General features: G+C 52.8%; 1 protein-coding gene across 1 annotated transcript; it reads left to right on the forward strand.

Moving 5' to 3' along the window:
- Positions 1-27,077, forward strand: Padi3 (peptidyl arginine deiminase 3). The gene is made up of 16 exons (XM_034504103.2): positions 1-92; positions 7,242-7,422; positions 8,903-8,975; positions 10,390-10,451; positions 11,439-11,556; positions 12,280-12,405; positions 14,111-14,289; positions 14,736-14,839; positions 14,938-15,049; positions 16,565-16,672; positions 17,485-17,636; positions 19,269-19,413; positions 19,525-19,627; positions 22,324-22,403; positions 23,135-23,260; positions 25,411-27,077. The coding sequence occupies exons 1-16, from the start codon at positions 1-3 to the stop codon at positions 25,642-25,644; spliced, it is 1,995 nt and encodes a 664-aa protein (XP_034359994.1). The 3' UTR covers positions 25,645-27,077.
- Positions 27,078-27,621: the final 544 nt, after the last annotated feature.

The following is a 27,621-nucleotide window of genomic DNA, read 5'->3' on the forward strand; positions in this document are numbered from 1 at the left end:
ATGTCTCTGCAGAGGATTGTGCGTGTATCCCTGGAACACCCCACCAGCGCTGTGTGTGTGGCAGGGGTTGAGACCATCGTGGACATTTATGGGTAAGAGTTGGTTCTGGAGAGTCTGGGGTTCCTAGTGTAGATTCCCTGGGCCGCTAGGAGCTGTGTGGATGGATAGTCCTCAGGGCACAGGCTGGACCTAGGGTGCCTAATCTGTAGACTTAACCTTGGGAACCCTGCCCACTGTGAGAAGCGTGTGTCCTTGCTGCAGTCAGCCCGGTTCCCAGCAGGGTTTTTGAACCGGGGGAACCAAGGCAGAGCTGAGCTCTATAGGAAGGGTTTAAACCGCTCTGGGGCCATGGGCTCATTTCTCGGTTTGAGGGTCCTCAGGAGAGGCTGGTCAGTCTGTCTAAGGCCTGCAAGAAAAGGCATCTGTCCCCTTATCCTCCAACTCTTGGGCTTACGAGCACAGAGAGAATCAAGTCATTTCTCTCTTTTTTTTTTTTTTTTTTTTTGTTTGTTTGTTTGTTTTCCGAGACAGGGTTTCTCTGTGTAGCCCTGGCTGTCCTGGAACTCACTCTGTAGACCAGGCTGGCCTCGAACTCAGAAATCCGCCTGCCTCTGCCTCCCAAGTACTGGGATTAAAGATGTGCGCCACCAGTGCCCGGCTCAAATCATTTCTTAAAAGGCCACATCTGTTCAAGGACATAGCACTTAAGGTGCCAGGCTCTGTCCCCAGAGCTGGTCCCGGTTCTCAGATGCCACCTTGAAAAGAGCCCTGAACATCTCAAGTGATGTTCACAAAGTGCCAGTGGTGGCACAGAGAGGGTAAGCCATTAGCCCAGGTCACACAGTCATCTGGAGGCAAAGCGGAACTTTGAGCCCACTGTAGACTTACTAAGGACTTGGTGTCCAGCTGCTTAGCCACTGGAGACCCAGGGCTTCACCCACGGTCACTGTGCCTGCTGCGTGCCAGGCTAAACCCTTTCAGCACAGGGTAATTCGGGTAGGGGTTTTGTAAGAGTGAGGCTGGTTTCTTAGGCTTTTGAGTCCCGGCTCTGAGACTGAGCAGAGGACAGATTCCAAGGATGCTGGGGTCACGGTGTCACCTCTCAGACCTCCCTGTCCCCTTCTTGGATGTGGCTTCAGCACCAGGGTCCCAGAAGTCCCTGTGGGACTGTGCCACTCACTGTAAAGCTGTGGAGAATCATCTTTGGTTTCCACTTGCCAGGGGCCAATAGTGTGCTCCCCCCTCTGCTGGGTCAGCCAAAACTCAGATGTTGTCAGATATGCCCCGAGGGCAGAAGTTTCACACCCTTCGAGAACAAGCCCAGAAGTAAGAATTTCACAAGCGGAGTGAAATCGGTTAGGGTCTGAGGTATGAAGGTAGGGAGTGAGCTGCCGGTCACAGGAGATAACCGAGTCCGAGATGAGCTACTGGCTGAGGGTAGGTGGACTGTAGGATACGCAGAGGGGAGTCTGTGGCTTCCAAAGAAGCAGGCAGGACCGGAAGGGGGGTGGATGCTGCCTGGCGCCACCGCCTGCTCCAGGGCTGCGTGCCCATGGGGGTGACTCACTGCCCTGCTGCCTTGTGCCCATTGGGTAGATATGTCTCTGGTTTGACTCGTCCAGGGAGCTGGGGATAGCTCCTTCCCCTCCCCCTTCCCTTCTTCCTCCTCCTCCTCTCGGAGGTGCCTTCAAAGGTGGAGGATGGGCTGGGTGGGAGGCAAGCAGCCGGTTGGGGTAACTTGAGTGACTAAGGACGTGGTGGGGATTCACCAAGAGGACCGAGGATGAGGCAGTCTTGGGTGGTGGCAGGGCTTTGGAGTCTTCTAGAAGGATATCCACACACCCCGATGGCCAGTCCCCCTGGGAAATGGAGTGTTGTTTTTTTCACACACCCGTCATGGGCTTCTTTGAGCATAAGTGTATGGCCACCCTGGGGACTCTCAGAAGTGGAAGACTGTTCCTACCTGAGGAGCAAGTTCTTGAGTTGGTCAGGCGGCCATCCAGTGAGGGCTGCAGAGACAACTTGTGTCTTGGTTGTGAACCTAGCCTTCAATGGCTGAGCCATCTCCCTGCCCCACAATTTGTGTCTTGGAAGGGGAGAGCAGGACTGGACATCTTAGAGAATGTTCTTCCAGGAGCCTAGCCCCGGCCTCCAAACCAGGAGCAGCAGGGTGGTGGCTCAGCCCTGGCTCTGGTACTTCCTGGCTGCCTCATCTCTGCTTGTAGCTCTGCAATGTGATGGCCAGGGATGTGACTGGGCACGGGCTCTTGGTGGCTTGCGTTGTCCTAAGCATTTTACCCAGATGCCCGAGCTTAACATAGTGGAAGGATGTAGGCTGGCCTCACCATTTCATAGGTTAACCCAGAGAGGTTAACTAACCTGTCAGAGGTCACATAGCCAGTTGGTAGAGAGGCATGAGACTGAACTGTCTGGTCTTTTCTTCAGAGAGACCCTGGGAGGAGGGCAGAGATGGAATGTAGACCACAGAGTCCAGAGCGGATGCTAACATGCACGGAGATTCTATTATGGTATCCGCACTGTCATTATCATTTCCATTATTTTATGGCTCTGCCCCGAGCCTGGGGAAAAGTCTCAAGTGGTCCCAAACCTGCCATGTAGCAGCTGGCTAGGACCAGAAGATAGAGAATGGGTGAAAAAAAAAGAAAGAAAGGTCCACCTAAGGACCATCCTCAGGACTGAGATTTCAGCCTTGGAGACAGAGAAAATAAGTTTGGTTCATACTGGGAAGAAGGAAAGTTCTGGAACGGCTAGTGGGCTTACCCAGGGCCACAGTCACAGGCTGGAATGAGACAGGAAGGTTGTCAACCTTCAGACATTCTCTTAACACGTGACTCACTTCTAGGTGTCTGTCCCCTGGGGCTGCTTGGCCTAGCTGTCATCTTTATAATGTGTCATGTACGAGAGTAGAAAGCAGTCCCTAGGCTGGCCCAGTCAGTGGTGGCTTCTGGGGCTCACCCATCCTTTCTTCTGAATAGGGAAACTGGGGCCTGGTGGGTGAAAGGACTTATCCAGGTTCAGAAAGTGAGCTAAGACAGAAACCAGGCCTTGAAACCCAAACAAGCCATGACATGTGGTGGGGACCCAGTTCCCAAGGTCCTGTGAGGCTGGTGGAAGCTCAGGGCCCTGTGTGTGTTCAGGTTGACATCTGGGAGACCCCAGAAGAGTCAGGTCTGGTCTGCATTGCTGCAGTGGGGCAGTAGTCACAGGGTGTTCACATGCTTCTTAGCTTTCTCGAACCAGCCCAGTCAGCTTGGAGCAAGCCCCAGAAGCCTCACTTGGAAAAACTAGAAGGTGGGCGGCCGTGACAGAGCCCCACCAGGGAGGTCTTCACCAACAGGACGGCTGTGGAGGCTTCCCCGGGGAAGCTTTTCTCTAGGGCAGGTGTCTCTTAGGACCACACCTAGCCATGAGGTGGCACGCTCCTCTCTACAGTGTCTCCACCCCAGCTGCACTTTGAGTCATGTAGAAGTATCTCTGGGTCTGGGGCTCAGTTGCTAGAAGACTCCCTAAGCATGTGCAAGGCAGGGGGCTCAGGGGTGGGGAGGGTGTTGTGATTCCTAGTACCGTAAAAACCAGACAGATGTGCTGACATCGAACTGTAATCCCAGCATGTAGGAGACAGAAGCAAGAGAATTGGAAGTTCAAGGTCATCCTTGGCTATGTAAAAAAAATTCAAGGCTAGCCTGGGCTACATAAGACCCTGTCCCCCCAAAAAATCCTATCCCCCCAAAAAAAGTGTGTTTGAGATTCTGCATGTTATAACCAGCGTGCACGTGTGCATGTGCACACACACACACACCTGCTCATTGAAGCTTGTGTTTCCTCAAAAATATACAAACGAAAAAGCTGTCCCAGCTCATTAACTGAGGGGCTTGGACATGGTTAGTTGGGGGACATGGGGGGGCAGATAGCTCCAGGCACCCGTGAGATGCCCTATGGAGCCAGGTAAAGCCTTGAGTTTGAGTCCTCGGTGTCTCCAAGGCGGTGCCATCCTGAGCCTCTGGCTCCTCCTCCCTGGGCCCCAGTTTCCTAGAGGATGCCACAAGAAGCTGGCATAGAATGTGACTGTCTGAGGCCGCAGAGCCACCTAGACTAACAGGGCCAGCTCCTCTGACCACCCTATGGAGGGATCTGGGTAAGGGGTCTCAGAGCCACTGTCTCTGGAGAAATGTCAGTGGTACCACCACTGTCCCAGACCAGAGTGGGGTGGGCGGGATGTGGGGTCAGATGGGCCCAGAGGTTCCTGGGCTTAGTTCTGTGAGCCAGGCTGAGGGATCTGGAGTCCTTGTTAATTGAAACTGCCTCTCAAAGCCTGACTGTAGTCTCTGTCCCCACAGGCCAGCGCTGAGGGGACCTGGATGCTATTTTAGTCTGTTTTAACTACCGGAACTTCTCGGCAGTTTTTGTTCTAGAGTCCAGAACTGTATAGCTGGAGAAGGGAGGCTACACCAGGTCGGCTTTGCCCCGGAATAAGGACAGGACAGCTGAGCCGCAGATCAGGTGTTATCAGTTAGCTACTGCTTGACTTTGGACAAGTCACCCCTGAGCCTCAGTTTCCCTGAAGTGAGATGATAGTGTGCGCACCACACCGGGGACAGCTTCATTTGCCAAAATCACGGTGTCATCTTCACGGTGACGGTGGGCAGGGACAAGGGTGCAGAGGAAGAGCTGGCTGATGGGTTCCCAAAACCAGGTCGTCTCACCCCAAGTCATCCTTGTGCTCTCAGCAGGGACTCCGGGCCAACATTTCTAATCAGCCCCTTTGCCATGAGGCTAAGGCATCAGTAGCCGTTGGGAGGCTCCATGGCCAGGTCCCTGCAGCTCCACTGGCCCTGGGAGCTTGGCCCACAAGGTTCCAGGGACTGGCCACCCGGAGGATAAATGAGGTGTCCCCATTTTCAAGGACTGTCCAGTTTATTATTATTAATCATTATTATTTATTTGTGGGTGGTGCATAACAGGCTACTTGCGGAGGTCAGAGGTCAACTTTTAAGAGTTTGTTGTTTTTTGTTTTTGTTTTTGTTTTTGTTTTTTTTAACCATGTAGTCCTGGGGATCAGTCTCAGCTGATCAATCTCGGCAGTAAGTGCCCTTACCTCCCTGAGCCGTCTCACCAGCCCCTGCCTAGGTTTTAGCTCTGAATAGTCGATGTCTCAGAAAACATGACCTGGTTCCTGCAAGGTTACACCTTACTTCGTTCGCTGGCCACTGTACACTCGAGCTATAGGGAGGCTGTGACAGCCTCAGCCAGCTTAGGATCATGACCTAGAGCCATCTAGAAGCTAGGGTGTGGGGTTTACTTCGCTGTCAGTCACGGTGGCCTGGCCTGAGGAAGAGTGTTACACAAGGGAAGTTTGGGGGCTTCCTAGCTTTCAGGAAACGAGAATATGGAATTCCTAAATTCCAGGAAACAGGGATCTGCTGCCCCTGACCCAGGTTCTCCTTTCAGTAGCCACCCTGGCCATGTCAACACACGGCTTCCATGCTGGGGCATCAGCCCTGGATGGTGGTCTGGAGTCTTGCCTTCTGACTGCCTCAGTTTCCCTAACAGGAAAATAACGCACCCTCTCCTTCCGACTCCATCATACCAGCTGGATAGACTGACATTCTGGGGAGGCCATGTGATCCCCTCCAGATGTGAGGGATGGACTGGGACGTGAACCCAGGTTTCCTGACTGCAGGAAACCTGGGTTCAATCACCTTGCCATGCCATGTCTTTTTCCACCCAAGAACTATTGCTGGCTTCCTACGTCACAAGGACAAGACGGGAGGGAATCAAGCCATCCACGTCTAAGATTGAACTCCTGAGGTTCCAGCATGAAAGGCCTTTTCCTCAGACGCATCTCAGCTGCCCGCCCAGCTTGCTGTCAGAGCTGTCTCCGTCCACCTGCAGCCTGCACCATAATTCGTCTTAATAGCACCTTCTTTACCCTAGTCAGGAGTCTTCCAAGTTTCTCATGGCTATAAATACACTTGAGCCTCCTGGTTTCCCAAGAGACTGGCCAAGTGTGTGTCATTATCCCACACTCGAGGTGATTTACTCAAGGTCACCTGGCAGAAATGGGACCCGGCTTGATAGCCACCTGACTGCTGACCCCAGCCCTGGCACCTCTGAACCCTGGACGCTGCCCAGGCTGTGGTGTAGATGCCGTGACAGCCGCCGCCTTTGTGTGTTCTTCCCCGCCAGGCTGTCTCCAGCTACCGTAGGGACTCCCAGCAAACTCACGGGGTGGCCTAGGGAAGAGCACAGGGGAGCTGAGTGACTGGGGCCTCAGAGCCAAAGGACTTCTCACCAGGAAAATGTCAAGGCCCCTTGACCCTTCATGGTGGACACAGGACAGAGGAAAAACATGGTGGGCGGGCAGCCTGTTATAGAAATCTGAGCAGCTGCCTTGGGTTACTAGGCTAAGGTGCTCCCTTGGGGTCCAAAAGAGAGCACTTCCTTTCTGGCCCAAGTACCCGAGTCTTTCCTTCCTTCCTTCTTTTCTTTTTCTTTCTTTTTTTTCCGAGACAGGGTTTCTCTGTGTAGCCCTGGCTGTCCTGGAACTCACTCTGTAGACCAGGCTGGCCTCGAACTCAGAAATCCGCCTGCCTCTGCCTCCCAGGTGCTGGGATTAAAGGTGTGCGCCACCACAGCCCGGCTCTTCCTTCTTTTCTTCCTTCCTTCTTTCCTTCTTTCTTTCCTTCCTTCTTTCTTTTCTTCCTTCCTTTCCTTCCCTCCCTCCCTTCTTTCTTCCCTCCCTCCCTGCTTGCCTGCCTGCCTGCCTGCCTGCCTGCCTGCCATTTGTTGTGTTTTGAGATGGAGTCTCACTGTGTAGCTTTAGCTGTCCTGAAACTCTATGTAGACCAGGCTGGTGTTGAACTCATAAGAGATCCATCTGTTTCTGCCTCCCAAGTGCTGGGATTAAAGGCATGCACCCATCTCCCAGCCCATGTTCCTCCACCTCTCTGAGACTTCCTGGTGTGTGTGTGTGTGTGTGTGTGTGTGTGTGTGTGTGTGATCACCAGCCCCAGTTGAGCTGGATGGTGATGGGCCATTGGAAATCTCAGCACTTAGGTGTGAGAATGTGCATGGTTTGTGTGGTATCTGATCTCCGTTTTCCCAGAGCTTGCTGTGAGCCCTGGGGTAGCTGGGGAAGGCTTCCTGGTGGAGGGTTTGAGACTTGAGCTCACATGTCTGAGTAAGTCCCTCACATCGCCCATGCTCCCTGCTCTTCGTAGGTCGGTTCCTGAGGGCACAGACATGTTTGAGGTCTATGGGACACCTGGAGTGGACATCTACGTGTCTCCCAGCATGGAGAGGAGCCGAGAGCGAGCTGACACCAGGCGGTGGTGCTTTAACCAGGGGCTGGAGATCATCGTGGTCATGAACTCTCCTAGCAACGACCTCAATGACAGCCATGTGAGTTCACCCCTCCCATCTTTATCTAGAGTCCCACAGCTCCGTGGGGGTGGGGGGCACTTGGCCCGAGGACCACACTGCTGGGTATGGACCTCAATTCTTCAACTTACAGGTCGTGGCTGTATGTCCTCAGACTGCTGTGTGTCATTCTGAAGGATAGGGCCATTCTAGTCCTTTTCCCAGGGTAGGTGGGGATGGACCCCGAGTGCCTTCTGTTTGACCAGCTGCCATGAGTGAGCATAGTCCCGCTGTATTGGGCCTCAGTTTCCACATCTGCAAGGAAGGGCTTGGTTAGGAAGTTCCCTGCTGCTTTGACTGGAGGACAGGGCAGGGGCGGAGGGGTAAACTGACATCTGGGAGCTGACATTTCCCTGAGAGGTCTCCCTTCTCTTCTTCCTACCCTCTTCCTGTCCCCATTTAAAAGCTAGGAGAGATTTAAAACAAGACATGGTGGCCTTTGAGCTGGTGTCTGGTAACATTCCCTTGAAGAGATGAGGTGGACCAGGGCCTGTCGTGAGGGAGATATTCTAGTATCAAAGGCAATGTTTTAGGGGAACTAGCCCTTTAAGAAGCACTGACCACTTTTAAGCCCTGGGTAGCCCATCTATCATTGGCAGACCCCCCCCCATGTGGAGCACAAGTAACTGTCAGGAAACCCACCCAGCTCAGGGACAGAAGAAGAAACTCCTACACATTGGGATCTGACTCCCTCCCCGCCCATTCTTCCCATCTTCCTTCTGTTCTGAGCTCAATAAGCCCATTCTTCAGAAGAAGAAACTGAGGCCAAGAAGGGGTGTAGCTTATCTGAAGTCACAAGTCCTAATAAGGAACCGACACTTCCCAGTGTCACCACCTCCGTCCTCACCCTTAATGGTGGCTGTGAGCTGAGCCTGGGCCAGCTGTGATGAACCCCCACATGCTCTGCCTCTTTAATCCTCCAGCTGTAATCCACCCTACAGGGTAGAAACCATTATTATCCGCCACTTTATAGTTGAAGGAGCTGAGACCCAGAGACGGTCAGAAAGTGTCTCAGGATAGCTGCAGTCACAGGCATGGGATCTGGGACCCAGCTGGCCTTAGGGCTCACAGGCAGTGTGCCTCTGTGACCACTGAGTGCCAAGCGTGCTACCATCAAATGCAGGACTCTTGCGTTTTCTTACCTGCAAAATGGGGGGCGTGCAGGTCTCCAGTTCTGATCAGAAGGGGCAGGGAAACCGAGGCAGCTGAGGCAGGCACAGGACCTTGGCTACGAGATGTTGAGCTCAAGCCCGGGTAGCTGTTGGTAGGACTAGAATCCAGGTCCCCGTGGATCCAGGACAAATGGTGCCCACCTTACAGATGTGTGCAGGTGTGGGAGTAAGTGACCCCGAGGACCTTAAAGGACACAGCTCACAAAGGTTGCTGAAAGTCCGGTTCCTGCCCCCCCCCCCCAGGTCCCACAGGCCTGTCCACATGTGACACTGTGCATGTCTCTCTGCAGGTTCAGATAGCCTACCACTCCAGCCACGAGCATTTGCCCCTGGCCTATTCGGTACTCTACCTCACCTGTGTGGGTAAGCAGGGCAGGGCTGAGGATGTGACCCGGGAGCCCTGCAAGGGCTGGGGATGAACTGAACCAGAGTCTGTGTAAAAGAAGCAGTTGGGCCGGGCGGTGGTGGCGCACGCCTTTAATCCCAGCACTCGGGAGGCAGAGGCAGGCGGATTTCTGAGTTCAAGGCTAGCCTGGTCTACAGAGTGAGTTCCAGGACAGCCAGGACTACACAGAGAAACCCTGTCTCGAAAAACCAAAAAAAAAAAAAAAAAAAAAAAAAAAAAAAAAAGAAGCAGTTGGGAGCTGGGCATGCAGCTCCACAGTAGACTACCCTCCTAGCTTGTGCAAGGATATGCACACAAACACACACATGTACTCACACATACACATACATACATACATACATACACACACACAAACACCCCTCCTTCCCCCTCCAAACTTAAAAAAAAAAATTTCATTGAAAAATAATGCACATTAGAAAATTCAAACATAGGGAATGAAAGGCCTGGGGAGATAGCTCAGTGGGTAAGGTGCTTGCTGACCAAGCGAGAGGACCTGAGTTTGAATCCCCAGCTCCCAGATAAGACCAGAGCATGGTACTCTGTGTTTATAATCCCAGGACTGGGAGGAGAAAGTGGGAGGACCCTGGAGTCTTGCTGGCTAGCCAGGTTCAATAAGAGACTCTGCCATAAAACTTGGAGGCCAGGTGTGGTGGTACACGCCCTTCATCCCACCACTGGGAGGCAGATGCAGGAGGATGTCTGTGAGTTCCATGCCAAACAGAGCTACAGAGGAAGACTCTGTCTCAAAAACAAAAATCACTACACGCACCCAACTAGGTACATTAAATGAATAATTACACACAAGCAGCAACCACTGAGTCCAGGGTGTGAGCCACCACGATACATGACTCTGCCCTGGGTTCTCTTTGTCTTCCGTGTGGCTTACAACTGAGCTCGTGTAGCCAAGCAGGTAGTCTGTCGGGTTTTCTGTGGGTGGAATCCCTCAGCACCTGTTCTTTTGTGTGGTATGTTGGTGAGATTCCACCATTCCTGTCACAACGGTAGGTGAATAAAAGCACCTGAGGGGTCTGTCTGTCTGTCTGTCTGTCTATCCTTTAAAAACTAAACCAAGCTCATTTTATAGGCTTGGTCTGACCCCTTATGCACTGTTCATTCAAAGAGCCCTCTGGTTTCCAGCGAGAAAGGCTGAGCAGATGGTCTGGGTTGGGAAACGCCAAGGCAGCGTTTCCCAGGCTGTACAGAGAGGTGGCTGAGCCAACCTTCACACTGTGTTCTTCTGACACCAAAATCCAAGCTCACTGCTTCATCCTGAGGAGCTGAGAGCATCCCGACAGAGCTTCCTGTCTATAGAGACTGTCTCCAGTCACATGGTCTATCATGGGGACTTACCTGCTGCTGCCTCCCCAACAGACATCACCCTAGACTGTGACCTGAACTGCGAGGACCGACAAGACAGGAGCTTCGTGGATAAGGTAGGCAGCAGGTGTGGAGTTCTTGTGCTCCCGTCAGAGGGGCCAGGCCATTATGAGTGTCCCCTTCCCTCCCAGTTGATGTGAGATCAGGGTAGCCAGACAGGGGCCAGGAGTCCCTGGGGGGAGGGGCTCATCATCAGCAAACATGATCATAACATGGGTTCCCAGCCCTGGGTTATAATTGATTGATGAGGAGAAAGTTCTAGGTTTATAAACTAGGTCAAGGGTTATGAAACTTTAAATAGACAGACAGACAGACAGATAACAGACAGACAGATGACTTACTGGAGCATGGTGGTGCGTGCCTTTAATTTCAGCACTTGGGAAGCAGAGGCAGGTGGATCTCTGAATTTGAGGCCAGCCTGGTCTACAGAGGGAGTTCCAGGACAGTTAATAGAGAAACCCTGTCTTGAAAAACATAAACAAACAAACAAACAAACAAATAAATAAATGCCAGATTGTAAATGTTTTACACCTTGTGACGTATACTGCATTGAAGCAGCCGGTTACAAGACTGTGTTCTGCTAAAACTTTATTGATAAAACACAGGCAGTGAGCAGATTTGTCTCACAGGTAGTAACTGTGAGGACCAGATCTGGGCAGAAGGAGTAGCCTACTGTACAAGACGCTATTAACGGTCTTTCATGAGGTCTTGGTAGCACTGATGCATTGTGGGCTTAAAAGACATCAAGGTGTCTGGAAGGAAGGAGGACTTCCTGGAAGGAATGTCTGGAGGGATCCCATTGTCTGGAAAAGGGCTTGGGCGGGAGGGATGGGAAAGGAGCCAAGAACTTACCATAAAGAAAGAGGGTCATGGCCAGAGAGGCACCTCACAGCCAGCCATGACAGCCAGCCTTGTGGTTTGGCCTTGATGGTTTAGCTTTGGGGTGGCACTAATGTTATTTGAGCAGGGGTTCCTTCAGTGAAGGTGGATTCCTCCTGGGTTGTGGTGAAGGCTCAGGAGACTGGGTATTTTCTCCCTGACAGAGGCAGTGGGTGTGGGGGCCTGATGGGTATGGAGCCATCTTGCTGGTGAATTGTGATCGGGACAATGTCAGCTCTGATGTCCAAGATAACTGTGACCAATACGTGCACTGCCTGCGAGGTGAGTGAGCTGGGGACAGTCCAGGGTCTGGGTACCCAGGGTCCCTCCTCAGTTACCTGACAGGAGTCCCTACCCCCAGGTGGGGCTCTGAAGTCACACAAGGGAGAGGCAGAGTTTATCATGGGATTCCTCAGAACCCAGCCCAGGCTGGCAGCTGCCTCTCCTCAGTCCCCCGTGCTTGTGGTAGGCATTCCTTCCAGGTCACCCAGCATTCTCTTCCTGCTGGAGAGAAGGGGCTGCTAGCATTGAATACCAGCCATGTGCAAGACCCTTCCCCAAGATCTTTCTTTAATCATCCAGGGGTGGGTGTTGTTACCCCCAGTTTAAAGAGGAGGCTCACAGGTCAGAAGAGTCTCCCAAATTGCACATCAAGTCTGTGGGCTGCCAACCCCAAATTCAGACCCTTCCACCCTGAATCTCTAACTTGTGCTTGAGTGAGTCCCTGCATAATGCTCACAGAAGCCCGCTTCTAAAGTGAGCATCCCCTAGAGATGGAAAGGGTCGTGGCTTGTCCAGCGAGATGCCCAGGTGGGCTTCCTCTGGGATGAGACTACCTGGGCCACAAGAAGACACAAGCAGGGTAGTGTCACATGTATACACGCACCTCTGTTGTTCACACCAATGGATTATAGTGTCCCCATGAGCTGAGACTGGGACACCCTGACACCTGCCCAGTGCCATGGGAAACAGCTGTCAATCAACAGCCTCCATCTGCTTTCGCAGATCTGGAAGACATGTCCGTCATGGTCCTACGGACTCAGGGCCCCGACGCCCTCTTTGACGACCACAGGCTTATCCTCCACACCTCCAGCTATGATGCAGAGCGAGCTCGGGTCTTCCACGTCTGTGGTGAGTGCTTATGGAGCACCCAACCAGGGGCCTCTTCTGTTTTCCTGCTGTGCACAGATGTTCATCTCAGCTCAGGTTCTGAGGATACCCTAGGTGTCAGAGCAGTTGGAGGTGTGTGTGTGTGTGTGTGCACACGCATGTGCACATGTATGTGTGCACGTAGGGCGAGGCCCCGCGGATAGTCTCCGGTGTCACTCCTTAGGCGTTGTCTTGTTTGAGACAGAGTCTTTCACCAGCTGTTTTTCAAGACAGGGTTTCTCTGTGTGGCCCTGGCTGTCCTGGAACTCTCTTTGTAGATCAGTCTGGCCTCAAACTTGCAGAGATCTGCCGGCCTCTGCTTCTCTAGTGCTGGGATTAAAGGCATGTACCACCAACTTATTTCTTCACCAACTTATTTATTTATTTATTTATTTATTATATGTAAGTACACTGTAGATGTCTTCAGACCCTTCACCAGCTTTTTAAATAAGACTTCTGGACACAGAACTTGGGTAGCTTGTCATGCTTGCCCATCAAGCACTTTATTGACTGAGCCATCATCCCTATAGCCGGTAGGTTGGTAGAATGGGCTTCTCCACCTCCACCCTTAAAGTGGGATTTCTTTTTTTCTTTCTCCCTGCCCCTCCCCCTCAGACAGGGTATTTCTGTGTAATTTCAGCACCTGTAGATCAGGCTGGCCTTGAACTCAGAGATCCACCTGCCTCTGCCTCCCAAGTGCTGGGATTAAAGGAATGTGCCACCACCCATGGTTGGAGTGGGGCTTCTTTGAGAAGAAAAGTATTAGCTCGAGACCAAGTTCTCAGCACAAAGGAGATTTCTTTGCTCCAGGGGGACAGAGGTCAGTGAATAAGAGACAAAGACTTCTAGAATGTAGAGGGTAAGGGAGAAGGTTAATGGAACGGGGAGAGCGTTATAAGGGGTGTTTGTCCCCAAAGGACAAAGGACTGCCTCTGGATAGTGAGGAGACAGACACGGCCCATAGGCAAATGACGGTTTATAACGGTACAGGGGAAATCCCACGTTAGAATGAGGTGTTTCATTTTAATTGGACATATCAATTAGGATTAGCCAAAGGAGGCTTTTGATTGCTGGATTTCAGTACTTTCATAGCTGGACCTTGGTAGTCAGCCTCAGGAGGAGGGAAGAGACCTCGGTGACTAGCTTTAGGGATGTAATCTAATGGTTTTCAGCAAGGCAGAGGGAATGGGGGAGAAGGGCAAGACCTGCCAGAGCCAGGCTCGCCACACTCGGGCTGCCTTCATTCTTAATGCAATCTGCACTCATTTTAAGATTTGTTTTTATTTATGTGCATGAGGGTGTGGGTATGGCACGTGTGTGCAGGTATTCAGGGAGGCCAGGAGAAGGCATCAGATCCGTTGGAGCTAGAATTACATGTGGTTGTGAGCCTTGTAACCCCAGTGCAGGGGCCGAGAACAGCAAGTACTCTTAGCTGCCAAACTGCCTCTCCAGCGCCTGTCTGCATATTCTTGTAGGAGAGATGGGTAGAAGCAACAAGCTGGGATATGGGAAAACATGACCTTGTGCCCCTCCCCACCTCCCACAGGCCCGTGCCTTCTTTGCTTCTTGGCTGGGGGTAGGAGAAGAAGGGCTGATTGCCTTGGCCCTGGGTGAGGATGCTCAACTCTCTTGAGCCCTTCGCATTCTCCGAGCAACCCAAAAGTCATGGCCACTCCTCTTCCCATAGGCCCCGAGGATTCCTGTGAGGCCTATAAGTATGTTCTGGGCCCGGACAGGATGTCCTATGAGGTACCCCGCCTGAACGGCTATGAGGAGCGCTTCTTCGTGGAGGGCCTCTCCTTCCCTGATGCAGGCTTCCCAGGACTCATCTCCTTCCATGTCACCCTGCTAGATGATTCCAATGAGGTAAGGTTGGCCAGGCAGAGCGTGAGACAGATGCTCCGTTCCTGACAGATGTGGACATGGCCTCACACTCCCTTGTGACTCCACTGGGCATCTCCAGACTTTAGAAAAGCCTAGGGACTTTTTTTTTTTTTTTAAAGACAGGGTCACTTGTAGTCCCTGATTGGTCTTATCTCACTCCATAACCAAGGATGACCTTGAACTTCTAACCCTCCTGTCTGCACTTCTTGAGAGTTATGCTTGTAAGGCACGCATTGCCATTTTATGCAGTCGTGGGGATAGAACCCAGGACTTTGTGAATGCTGGGCAAGCACTCTACCAGCTGTGCTACATCCACAGCCCAAACTGGGGAGTTTCTTGAGGACCCTAGAGAGGGTTCCGAGATCCAGAACTCTCGTCAGCCACTGGACTCCTCCTGGGTAAAACTCTTTATCTTGGTCTTCCTAAAGGACTTCTCCGAGACCCCGATCTTCACCGACACAGTGGTGTTCCGGGTGGCACCCTGGATCATGACACCCAGCACCCTGCCGCCCCTGGAGGTGTACGTGTGCCGGTGAGTCTGGGTGGAGCCCTAGCATCAGCGTCATCTCTGCTCCTGGGCCCTGGCTCTGAGTCCCTCCTCCCCCCCCCCCCCCCCCCGATTGCTCACAGGGTGAGGAACAACACCTGCTTTGTGGAAGCCGTGGAGGAGCTGGCCAGGAAGGCGGGCTGCAAACTCACCATCTGTCCTCAGGCCGAGAACCGGAATGACCGATGGATCCAGGTAACCAGCGCTACAGGCAGTCCCTCTGGGATACCATCCTGCAAGGAAGTACCCGGGAGGCCCCAGGGCTCCCTGACTCCAGACATAGAGCAACACGCAGCAACTGAGCTAAGAGGCAGATTGTCCCACAAGGGGACATTAAGTAGCATCTGGAGACATTGTGGTTGTCACATGGAGTCAGGGAGAGGGACTGGGCTTTAGCATGCAGAGTCCTATAGTATTGCTAAAACTTCAGTACCAAGGTAAGCCCCCCATTGAGTATCTGGTCCAGTCTGTCCATAGCATGGGGCTATGAAGACCCACTATGGAGAATGACTTTCAGAATCCCTGGATTCCAGGGTGTAAGGGGGTGCCAGATGTCAGAAGGACCAGAGGAGGCCTTACTGATTCTGCAAGGGAAATGGGTGAGACAGAGGGTGGGTTCCAAGGTTTGGGGTTTCTGATCAAAAGCCCCAGGGGAGGGAGGATCCTCTAAGGAAAAGGCCCAGGACGGAGGGCATAGGGAAGGGGCCTCTGTGGGAGCTGGGCTATATCCTACAGGGAATGCTGGGAATAGTCCCTGCTCTTCCCCAGGACTCCTCCCATGCCCCTAGGCCCTGCATAGCATCACTGCATCCTCTCTGGCCTCAGTCACCCCTGGGTGTTTGCTAATGAGCTCATAGAATGAACACCCAGGCCACTCTGCTGACAGAGGCAGTGCTGGGGCCCCAGAACTGCCAAGCATCAGGTGGGCTGGGCCAGGGAAGGTCCTCAGAGGACAAGCAAGTGCGATGGCCCCAGAGGTAGGAGGCAGGAGAGAGAGCCTCCTGTGCTCTGGGTCAGGACAATGGTTCTGGGAAGGCACAAGCACTGAGGGGAAGGCCTTGAATGCCAAGCTATGGAGTTTCCAGTCCAGCTAGAGTCTAGCTGTGAGAGGGTAGGTTTAGCCCCCGTGAGGTGATTCTGGGAAGTGTCCTGGAGAGACAGCTAGGGTTTAGATTCTTGCCATTGACAGGTTGTGTGTCCTTGAAGAAACAGTCTCCTCTGTCCCTCTCTGGTCTTGTGTATCACATGAGTGATAACAGTGTCGTCTATGGATGAGTCACGGACACCAATGGAGTCTGTGTTCATAAGGAGCTCAGGGCCCGGCACACAGCAGGCTGCTCTCTGGCCGTGACGTCATGCACTCTGGGCCATTGTTTCCTTATGAACTCTGAGGAGACATCTCTGCTTCAGGTTCCTCAGCACTGCTGCCTCCATGACCAAGTTTGGAGGCTATAAGAGTGGGTGCATGCTCGGTGGGCGGCTCATCAAACACTGGCAGTACTACACCTGTCTCTGTAGCCACCCTGAACCTGTGTTCTCTACTCCTATGACACTCAAAGGCAACCCAAGTCCCCTCTCTTTGCTGGCTTCCCCCACCTCCAAGGGCCGAGAATGCCCCACTACTAGGAGCGGCCCTCCCTGAGAGCCCAGGGCCCAACACTTGGGGCGCTGCAGCCTGTCTACAGATAAGGTCTCTCTCCCCATCGGCAGGATGAGATGGAGCTGGGGTATGTGCAGGCGCCACACAAGACCTTGCCGGTGGTCTTTGACTCTCCGAGGAATGGGGAGCTGCAGGGCTTCCCTTACAAAAGGATCCTGGTGAGTTGGGGGGCGGTGCATCCCTGGGGACTGAGAGCACCTATTCCAGGGACACCCAGGTGTACAGAGAGGAGCACTTGTTCTGTCCAGGTGACAGCAGGCTGGCCAGTTACCGTATGAGAGGGGGCCAGTGATGTTTGTATAGAGGTAAGGAATGGTCTTTGCTGCTGGTCTATCCCACACTTTATATGAGATAGACATCAATACTGTGTGTTTTTATTTGCTGATGAGTGGGAGGAGGGGGTGGGGGTGGGGGTGGGGGTGGGAGCAGAGCCAGCAGAGCCTGGGGGCTTTGGTGTCAGAGCGTCTGGCTGTCACTTCCATGCTGTGTGATATTGTCAGACTTACATTCCTCTCAGAACGTCTATTTCCTCAACAGCAGAAACAGCTTGGCAGGCCTTTATAAAGCCTGTCATTGTCATGGCGATGGCTGCCTATGGGAAAGGGCCTGTGGTGCTGTGAGCATATGCTGCCTTTCATAATAGACAGAGTAACAGTGGACGCCCCTGAGTTAGGAGGGGAGACCCTTCAGTTCCATAAGGGCTGGGCTCTGCCAGATCCCCAACTGGTCATATGGCCGGCATCAGGTACCCATTGGCCCTCAGTGACGTCTGAATTCCTTCTGAGAGACACCAGGGGAGACTATCACTGCCCAGATTTTGAAGATTGAGGCCCCCCTGCACCCCGCTAGACTCTGGTTCCCTTGCCCAGGGCTTGACAATAGGGCCCATCACATGAGGTCAGGGTCAGGTCCCTGGGATATGTACTCTTCCTGGTACTCTGTCCCTGCCTGACTCAGTTTCTCCCACCAGGGTCTAGATTTTGGCTATGTGACTCGGGAACCTGCAGACAGTTCTGTGAGTGGTCTGGACTCCTTTGGGAACCTAGAGGTCAGCCCACCCGTGGTGGCCAATGGGAAGGAGTATCCCCTGGGGAGGATCCTCATCGGGGGCAACCTTCCTGGGTGAGAGGCTCTGGGTGCTAGTGGTGGTGGCAGGGAAGTCCTGCGTGGGATGGGCTAACTCTCCAGCCGGCCTCTGCTTCCCCTGCAGTCAGAAGCGGGCCAGAGCCGATGGGGACCTAACATGTTGTTAAGTCCAACCCTTTCCTTTACAAGGAGCCCAGAGAGGCTGAGTCACACATGGGACATTCTGGCTAGACTGAGGTCCTGATTGTGAAACAGACATAGTAGATAAGAGAAGGTATCAGCTGAGAGTGGAGAGGAAAATAGCATCTAAGTCAAAGCTGCTTCACACTGTGGTAGAAATGACTAATGTTGGATCTTTTTCTGAGAGCAGGCGAGGGATTGACTAAACTGTAAGTTGAGATGACAGTAGCCTTGATGTGTACATACATGCACACATGTACTCGCACACATGCATGCACATGCACACACGTGTACACACATGCTCATGCACACACATGCATGCACACCTGTGCATGTGCATGCACACATGCACATATACACGCACACATACATATACACACACATGCACACACACCTGCGCATCTGTGAACACACATGCACACACACGTACACACACATGCATGCACACCTGTGCATGTGCATACACATGCACATTTACACACACATATTCATGCACATATGCATGCACACACATGCACACACACCTGCACATTTGTGCACACACATGCATACACACACATATACACACATGCATGCACACACCTGTGCATGTGCACACACATGCACATATACACACACACATACATATTCATGCACATATGCATGCACACACACCTGCACATCTGTGCACACACATGCATACACACATACACACATGCATGCACACGCCTGTGCATGTGCACACACATATGCACGCATGCGTACACACCTACACGTGTGCCAACACACATGCATACACACACATCCAAACAGAGGTGGGGTATTCTGCGTGTGACACCAGCTGATGACGGAAAAGGAGAGTAATATTTATAATCAAGTTCAAGAAAACCGCTAGGACAGACAAGACCCACTAATAGATGCATCTGGAGTGGCGCTTGAGAGAGAACTCTGGGACCGTGCTATTGACTCTTTGCCAGGATGCAAAAGATGGTTAGGTTGCAAATGCATGAACAGAAAGTACCAGGGTCATAAGACCTGCTGGGGCCATCTTGTGGACCTTTCCACTGACATCCTGGGAAAAAGGCTACAGCAAGACAGGTGTAAGCTAACTCTCCACAGCTATGTGAGACCCAAGGCAGAGGTGGTCGTGACCAGGAGAATGGGTGGTTCTGAGGTAGTTCTTACCCTATCTAGCTAAGTAGGATAATCAGAACCCACCCTGGGTGGATTATTAAAATATGCTTAGTATCTTTCTTGTTTATAAAATAAAATGTTTTGAGATTAAAGTCCTACCGTGTAGCTCAGGCTGGCCACAGACTATATATCCTGGGCTGGCCTTAAATTTGCATCCCTCTTGCCTCAGCCTCTCAAATGCTGGAACGTCAGGTCTGAGCTACTATGCCTATGAGTGTATTCTGGAGTCAGATACTCTGGAGAGCTTCTCTCTGGCCATTCTCTTTCTTCTGGAGTCTGTGTTGACTTTGGTGTCCTTTCCTAACCCCGGTCCAGGTCGAGAGGCCGCAGAGTTACTCAGGTGGTGCGAGACTTCCTCCGTGCCCAGAAGGTTCAACCGCTGGTGGAGCTGTTTGTGGACTGGCTAGCTGTGGGCCATGTGGATGAGTTTCTGAGCTTTGTCCCTGCACCAGACGGGAAAGTAAGGCCTTCTAGGTGTCGTGGCGGCCTCTAGAGCTTGGGCCCGGGGCTAAGCTGGGGCTGGTAGGCCTGTGTGTCTGTGAGCTCAGCTGTGCCTGCTTTCCACACACAGGGCTTCCGGCTCCTCCTGGCCAGCCCTGCCGCCTGCTTCAGGTTATTCCAGGAAAAGCAGAAGTGGGGTCATGGCAGATCCCTCCTTTTTGAGGGGGTCATTGGTGAGTAAAGGTACCAAGTCCCTCCCAAATGGTGCTGAATCTCTCTCCTTGAATTGAGCACACAGTGACATCTGAAAGGAAGGAACGTGTTCAAGCTAGGTGGTAACCCCAAAATTCAGGACTGCTTCCTCCTGACATGGCATTCTGCATCACTGGTGACCTGGCTATGGTGGGGTCAAGGCAATGCCAGGTGTAGGGTATGGAGAAGGTGAGGGCCAGGTGTACACAGGGATGTCCCATTAGGTCTCTCTGTTCAGAAGGTCCCAGAGCACAGGTTTGATGTCCTTTAGTGGCTAAGTTTGCAGTTTAGTGAGTTTTTAAATGAGGTCTGACAGATTTACGAAGCTGTTGGAGCCCCAGAATCTCCATCACTGGCCTTCTGTCTCCCTGGGAGGAGGGGAGGGGTCTCTACCTTGCTCTCTGCAGCCCCAACTACAGTGTCTTTTGTTCCTGGTCATCACGGGATGCAGTTACTGCCCTCACCTTCGATAGGGCCTGGGCTTGGGGAGGAGCCCGTGGCCTGGCAACTACTGCCCTTGCCGTTTAGGGGTAGCTGAAGGGTAGCTTGGTGGGAGGAGCCCCTTGTGGGCATATCTTTGCCTGGAGGCTGCAGCCCTCTGGAGACTTCTAGTGGTGGCTGCTTGAGGCGGTGAGCCTGTGGGAAGGGAGGTGTCTAGCTCGGTGAGTCAGACCATGGCAACAGAGTAATCTCTCACCAAGGCACATCAAAGCCAGGCCTCAGGGTTATGAAGGTCCACACTACCCCCCATGCACAGCCCAGAACTCAGAGGGATAACCCATCAAAGAGCAAATCATAAACACTGGTTAGTCGAGAGACTATGAGGAACGTAGTTTCTCTTTACATGGGTTTCCCACCCTGTTCTTGGATGGGGAGCCATGTTTTCGTTATTCAGTGGGGGCAGGTTGGATGGGCAGGGCTGGCTGGACTGCAGCCAGGCACAGTGCAGACCCGTGACCCGAAATGCAGGTGTGAGGCTAGCCTCTACTACACAATGAGCTAGCTTCTGTTACACAGTAAGAACCTGGCTCAGTAAATAAAATAAAATCCTTTTGGGCACTGAAGTCCTAGATTTTTCTTGACCACATTAGAGGCAGAGAATGCCGCCCTGTCCTGCCCCCAATCCCAGCACAGCATGGAGGTTGCGGGGTTGGGGGGGGCAGCTGTCCCCTAAGTCACTGTTCCAAGGGAACCCTAGTGAGATTTCTTTAAACCCAGATTTAATCTTGAGAGAACCTTAAGGCCAGATTCTGTTTTGGGGGCGGGGGAAGTGACAGGAAGAAGTGGCTCTGATCATTCCTGGGGACTTTTTTTTTTTACAGTGAGCAATAGGGGCCAGCATTAGGCCAACCTGCCCTGCGGGGAAAGGTCACAGAGGAGCCACATGCAGCAGTCACCTGCCTGCAGTTGCAGACACTCCAGGCTGCTGTCAAGAGCACAGGAGTGTCAGGCCCCAGGTTTGGGGTATCACAGACTTCATCCTGATGATCCTGACAGACCCTGGGGAAGGAAAGTGGGGAGACTTGCTGTCAGTTGAGGCTTGGAGGGAGAAGATGCTGGCCCCAGGGCCTCACAAAGGATGTCATGGAGCTGGTCTGCCTCTAGGTGGGAACATGAGACCTACAGCTGTGTCTACAGGTCAAAGGAGTTTCCTTATGCCCCCCACCTGACCCTCAGACACAAAGTTCACACTGTTGCCTTTTCCAGGTTAGAGGTAGGCCGAGAAGCTCTTCGTCAGCACCTAGCTCTCAGCCCAACCCCTCCCCCAACCTAGTGCTTATGACAATGGTTCTCAACCTGTGGGTCGTGACCCCCACAGGTGGCTGTCCTGTGTATCAGAAGTTTGCATTACAATTCATAAGTAACAGTTCGTTATGTATCGAAATTACAGTTATGAAGTAGCAATGAAATAACTTTATGGTTTGGGGGGGGGCACCAGAACATGAGGAGCTGCATTAGGGTGGTTGAGAACCACAGCTGTGTGGCCTTGGGTAAGTCACCTAATCGCTCCAGCCCCCTTGTCAGTCAGAGGGTGGTAACAAGGCATCCCTTGCAGAGTGCAGCAGTCAGGAGAGCCATGGAACTTTCTTTCAGCCTCATGATCAGGGTTTGGTTAGCCGGCTGCTGGGAGGACTGGAAGCCTACATCCCCTCTCTAGCCAGCCCCGTCTCTATGGCCTCCACTGGGCAGGCAGGAAGGCCAGGCCTGAAGTCTCCTAAAAAGCAAGCCAAAACCTGTTGGTATTGGGCTCCTAGGACCTGCTGGGACTGGTTGGTTCACTGCCTAGTGAACCCCTAAATCCTGGCCCTGGGGTGAGTGCCATCAACAGACCCAGTTCCCCCACCCCTCACGCCTAGGAGCTAAGGGAAGAGGAATTCTTACCAGGTCCCCCTGGATGGCTGTTAACCCCCATTAAGTCATCACCACCTCTGGTGAACTCTAAACCACTGGAATTCATTGCACACCAGCAACTAGGCTCCCCCAGATGTGCCCATTGGTCAGGCTAAGCTTTCACAGATGCTGCCCACCCCCTGCCCAGGAGAATGCCCTGGCCATTGACTCAGCCAGGCCAGCAGCTGTAAACTTGGCCTTTGGCCTTTGGTCCCCAGAGTGAGAGGCCCTCCCTCTGCCTCGTGCCAGTCCCCCCGCCCCCCGGGCCTCTCTATCTCTTTCACAGGTGACAGGCGGGTCCAGACCATCTCGATCAATCAGGTTCTTTCCAACCAGAGCCTTATCAACTTTAATAAGTTTGCACAGGTATGAAGGCCTTGGGGCTGTGGGTGGGAGGGCGATCTGGATGGCGCTGGAGTCAGGGCTAGAGCAGACATCTGGGACCCGCAGTTCACAAAAGGTCAGTCTGATTGAAACAGACCCAGACCCTCCTTTAACCTGGGAGAATTAAGTGTGTGCAGCCTGGGCATCTGAGGAATAGAGACAGCCCGGGTTGTGAGCACCCAGGCTGTGAGCATCAGGATAGATTAAGAGTATGGCCTTGGTGCCCCGGCAGCTGGGACTTGGGCAAAGGCACTGAATCCGCCAGGCCAGAGGGCAGCCTTCAAGGGGAGGCAGGGGAGGCGGCAAGAAGGGGGCAGATGGGTACAGACTGGGATAGCACTGTTGAGTGTGGAGGGAAAGGAAAGGAGATCCTGAAATAACAGCGAGGCTTGTGACCCTGATGGCCATAGAACTGAAGAACACGGGGAGTCAAACTGCTGACTTTACCTTTGGCTTGGGGATCTGATGCCCTCTTCTGGCCAACATGGGTACTGCACACACACATTATTAGACAAATGGATCTTAAACCATGTATCAAATGTTCTCCCCTAAGTCTGGTCTAGGATGGCCTGTTCTAGGGTTAGTCCGGGTTAGCTAGTAAGAGCGGGACATGGAGGATGGGGTCTAGACAGGAGGGGCTGTATAGTTGATGGTGGGCATTCAGCCACACCAGCAGCAGGGTCTCTCCAGTTCTGCCGCTTGCCTGCCTGCAGAGCTGTATCGACTGGAACCGTGAGGTGCTGAAGCGGGAGCTGGGCCTGGCGGAGGGTGACATCATTGACATCCCGCAGCTCTTCAAGACGGAGAATAGGAAGGCGGTGGCGTTCTTCCCGGACTTGGTGAGTTCCCCACCCGGCACCTGGGTGTTGTGGTAAATATTTAATATGAATAGGGGATTTCTGTTTCACCTTAGGAGATTTCAGTTCCCAGATAAAAGACACAAGACTTTGATATGTATAATAAGCCTTAGACAGCACTGGAGCTGGGCAAATATCAGCCCTCTAAGCTATTATATCAATTACGCCGCGATATGACCTTGTTCTGCCTGGGCCGCTCTTACTCCAGTGGCCAGCCCTCAGGGCCAGGTCCCATGATCGCTTACCCCATAGCGTCTTCTCTTGTCCCCTGCTCTCCACCCCCAACCCAGGTAACTCAAAACCCACTGCCTACCTCTGGTAATTGTCTCTAGCCATTTTTATTTAGCCAGTAGTCTTAAATTAAGGAACAAAGTTTGCACAACAAAAGCTGGGAACTGAGAGAATTCCTTCAGGTACAGAATTTAGCATTACAGTGCATAGCAGGGGGCCAGACCTCAACACCTGGGCTCCCTCAGCTGGGCTCTGAGTCTCACTTCTGGGGGGAAGACATTTGGCTGTCATCATGTGTGGAATTGTGGTGACCAGGGGTGGCTGTGAGAAGAACAGGGCCCCAGGCTGCCCAAGCTGACATTGTAGCTTCCTGTGGCCCATGAAGAAGGGGGACACTTTTGATATCCGTGGTGTGAAGAGAAGTTGCACAGGACCATGTGTGCAGGGTACGTGGCATCACCCAGGAGCTGAGGAAGGTCAGCCTGCCTCTGCCCTCCCTGTTCTCAGCTGCCCATCACCCTGCGCAGAACAGATATCCTGTGGGGAACAGAGATCATTAAGAATGGCCCCTGTTCTCCAGTGAGGGGATCCCTTTCTCGTGACTCTGAGGACATGCCCCAACCAAGTACTCTGTATGGTGAAGAGTTAAGGGATCAGCTCACAGACAGGACAGCGTGCAGCCAACCCGAGATAGGGGTGGAGATCCCAGAGGGCTGCACAGAAGAGGTGCCTCTGCTGCCCTGGTCACCAGCTGTCCTCTCTACCCACCATCCTCCAAGCCTGTATCCACCAACCCGGCCCCGGCCCCAGCCCCGGCCCCGGCCCCGGCCCCTGGCCCTCCCTTCCTTCCCTCTCTGGCTTTTTGCCCCGGCTTGCAAAGCCTTTCTCTGACCCCTTCCTTCCTGCAAGCTCAGGGCGGCCTTGTAATTACTCCACGCACTCCCGGAAGTTTGTGCAAGGGTTGAGGTTCTTGTGTTGGCTAGAGTCAGAGGCCCACCCAAGCTGGCTCAGCCATATGGAGATTTGACAGCAAGGACACTGTGACATCTGAAGGTGGGGACAGCTGTAGCAAACCTTTTAGCATGGCCTCTCGTTTCTGCCCATGTCCCTTCCTCTGTTTGGCCTCTCTGCCACACTCTCTCCTTTGCTGGTCTGCAGACAGACACAAATGTCTTCCTGACTTTTCTACTGCTGTGACAAAGCACCATGATTAAGACAGTGTACAGAAGAAAACATTTAATGAGGGCTTGCAGTTTTAGAGGGTGAGTCCATGACCTTTAGGACAAGGAGTGTGGCGCCAGGCAGGCAGGCATGGTACTGGAGCAGCCGCTGCAAGTTGACATCTGATCCACCATTGGAAGGTAGATAGAGTTGGCTGGGAATGGTCTGGGCTTTTTGAAAGCCCTAGTGACACGCCTCCTCCAACAAGGCCACACCTCCTAATCCTTCCCAAACAGTTCCACCAGCTGGGGACCAAGTCCAAATATGTCCATGAGATGCAGGTGCTGCAAAGACAAAGATTGAGTGAGACTCTCCCCTTGTTAACTCTAACTTCCTGGGAGATAGAATCTGATTGGTTCATTTTGGTCAGCTGTTTAATTTGGTCCAATCAGAGATAGCCTAGGAGTTGGGGGTTCTGTTGCACAAACGGGGCTGCCACTTCAGTCCACCAGTGATGGGGCTAGTGGCTGGGGAAGTCACAGGCCTGGGTTGTGCAGATTTCTCTGCAGGGCGTCTGATTCACTGGCTCTCTCCAGCCAGGTTTCCTACCCCCACACAGGAATGAGAGAGCAGACATATTCAAAGCCGCCTGGAGATAATCCCAGATTCTCCTGGGGCTTCCAGGGTGGGAAGGTGATGCTGAGGTCCATCCTCTGATCCGGACCCCCACCTTCCCGCAGGTGAACATGCTGGTCCTCGGCAAGCACCTGGGCATCCCCAAGCCCTTCGGGCCCATCATCAATGGCCGATGCTGCCTGGAGGAGAAGGTGCGCTCCCTGCTGGAGCCACTGGGTCTGCACTGCACCTTCATTGATGACTTCACACCGTACCACATGCTCCACGGAGAGGTTCACTGTGGCACCAACGTGCGCCGGGAGCCTTTCGACTTCAAGTGGTGGCACATGGTACCCTGAGCCACCACCCATTCCCAGCCCGTCCCCAGGATGGGGCATCCGCCCGGCTGATGGAGACTGGGACAGACCCCAGAGCGACATGCACCTAGAGACTCCCAGTGTCTAGAATGAATGCCCAGGGTGACCCAAGCTCCCCAGAAGCCTTTTCTCTTGAAATGTCTGCCTTTATCTGCTGCCCATTCAGTTCCCAGACATGAATCCTCTTGGTGCCCCCAAAGAAGGGCCCTGTGTCTACCAGACTCTCATGTGGATCAACATGACCCATGGGGATAGCTTTGAATACTATCTCCACAAATTCTTCTATCTGTGGGTAAATCCACTTGGGTGTCTAGGAACACTGACCTTGTCAGCATCTTGGCCTGTGCTTCCTATGGTGGAAGACTGGGGTGGGGGGAGTTGTTTTGGGCGTTGTCTCCTGCCCTGCCGGGGATGGTTATAAAGTCAGACTTTTTCACATACCCTTTATAAGTAGACTGCTTCACAAGAGAGAGTCTACCCCTCTCAGGAAGTACCCCAGGATTCATTCAGGTCAAAGTATGACCATCATTTCCACTGTAAGCTCCCAGCCAGGACCAGCCTTTACTGCCACCCAGCCTGGGGTGCTTTTGGAGTGGCAGATATCTCAGCCTTACAAGCTCCCTGTCATCTGATGCCTGGGAATCTGGTTGTCCAAATCCTCTTGGAATTTCTCTGAAGTGAAGTGATTGGAGGCCTGGTGACCGTTAGGGAAACTGGATTCCCAGGGAAGAGTGCCTTTCCTAAGACAGGATCGACCCTGGAGGCCCCACCATCTTGAGGAGGTTGCTCTGCTGCCCTGGGGGCTCTGTGCAGGAGAGGAGACCACTGGCTGCCTTAGCTTTGAGCCTTCTGCCTGTACAGCCATCCTGCAGTATAGACCCAGGAAGTGCCACCCAAGACGTCACCAAAGCAGGACTCAATGGGACAGTTGAACCTCTCCACATGCTGGGAGAAGGGAGGGGCATGGCTGACTCAATACGTGTTGTCAGTCCAGCTGGCCAAAAAAATAAATAAACAGAAGGACAAAAGCCTGGGTCTAATCTTCATCTTCCTCCTCAGGAGTTTGAGGGTCAATATTCCCAGATTTGGGTACTGTGTGAGAATGCGTTAGTGTGGCTATAGGATGAGCCCGGGATTCGTGAACAGATAAGATGACATCAGTGAGAAGCAAGCCTACGGCTGGGATGCTGGACTCAGGGACTGAGCAAGCCGTCAGGGACCAGGCTGGCTGGGGCTGGCTGCAGTGTTGGGGCAGGAGTTCTGAGTGTGTCCAACTGCCAGTAGCAAAGGGACAGAGAAGTGGCAGCTCCACAGTGTCACCCTCAGCAGCCTGAGGAGTCCCCCTGATTTTTAAGGATCTTGGCTCAGATCAAACCAGAATTCGTGGCTTTGAGGTAGTCAACAGGAAGGAGAGTTGGAGTCTTTATTAACGATAACCCCAAGACATGCTGAGCAGTCGGAGTGGGGAGGGGCTGTGTGCTCAGAAACACACCTGAGACCTGAAGACATGGCTCCAGAGTTGTGTGCTTTCTGCTATCCCAAAGGACCACAGGGTTAAAGTCCCAGCCCTCAGGCCTAGTGGCTCACAACCTGTTGGGAGCCGACTTTTAGCAGAAAGCGGCTATCAGCTTTGTAGCCATCTTGAGCCATATACCCTGACATGAGACTTGGATTACAATAGCCTACAACAGCTGAGCACACTCTGATAACATCTTGGTTTAGGTACCCAGGATCTTTCCTTGGGTGTGTGAGATTAAAGGTGTGTGACTTAAAGGTGTGACTTAGAGATCAGATTTTAGAGACAAGACCTAAGGGCATGACTTAAAGGCATGACCAAAAGGCATGGCTTAGAAGTGAGACATATAAAAGGCGAGAGGCAGACAGGAGAGTTGAGAACAATTTGGAGTAACAGAGATTCAGACACTAGGAGTAGGAGTAGACATTAGACACTCGGAAGAG

This window comes from Arvicanthis niloticus, chromosome 5 (assembly GCF_011762505.2).
Source record: "Arvicanthis niloticus isolate mArvNil1 chromosome 5, mArvNil1.pat.X, whole genome shotgun sequence".
NCBI lineage: Eukaryota > Metazoa > Chordata > Mammalia > Rodentia > Muridae > Arvicanthis > Arvicanthis niloticus.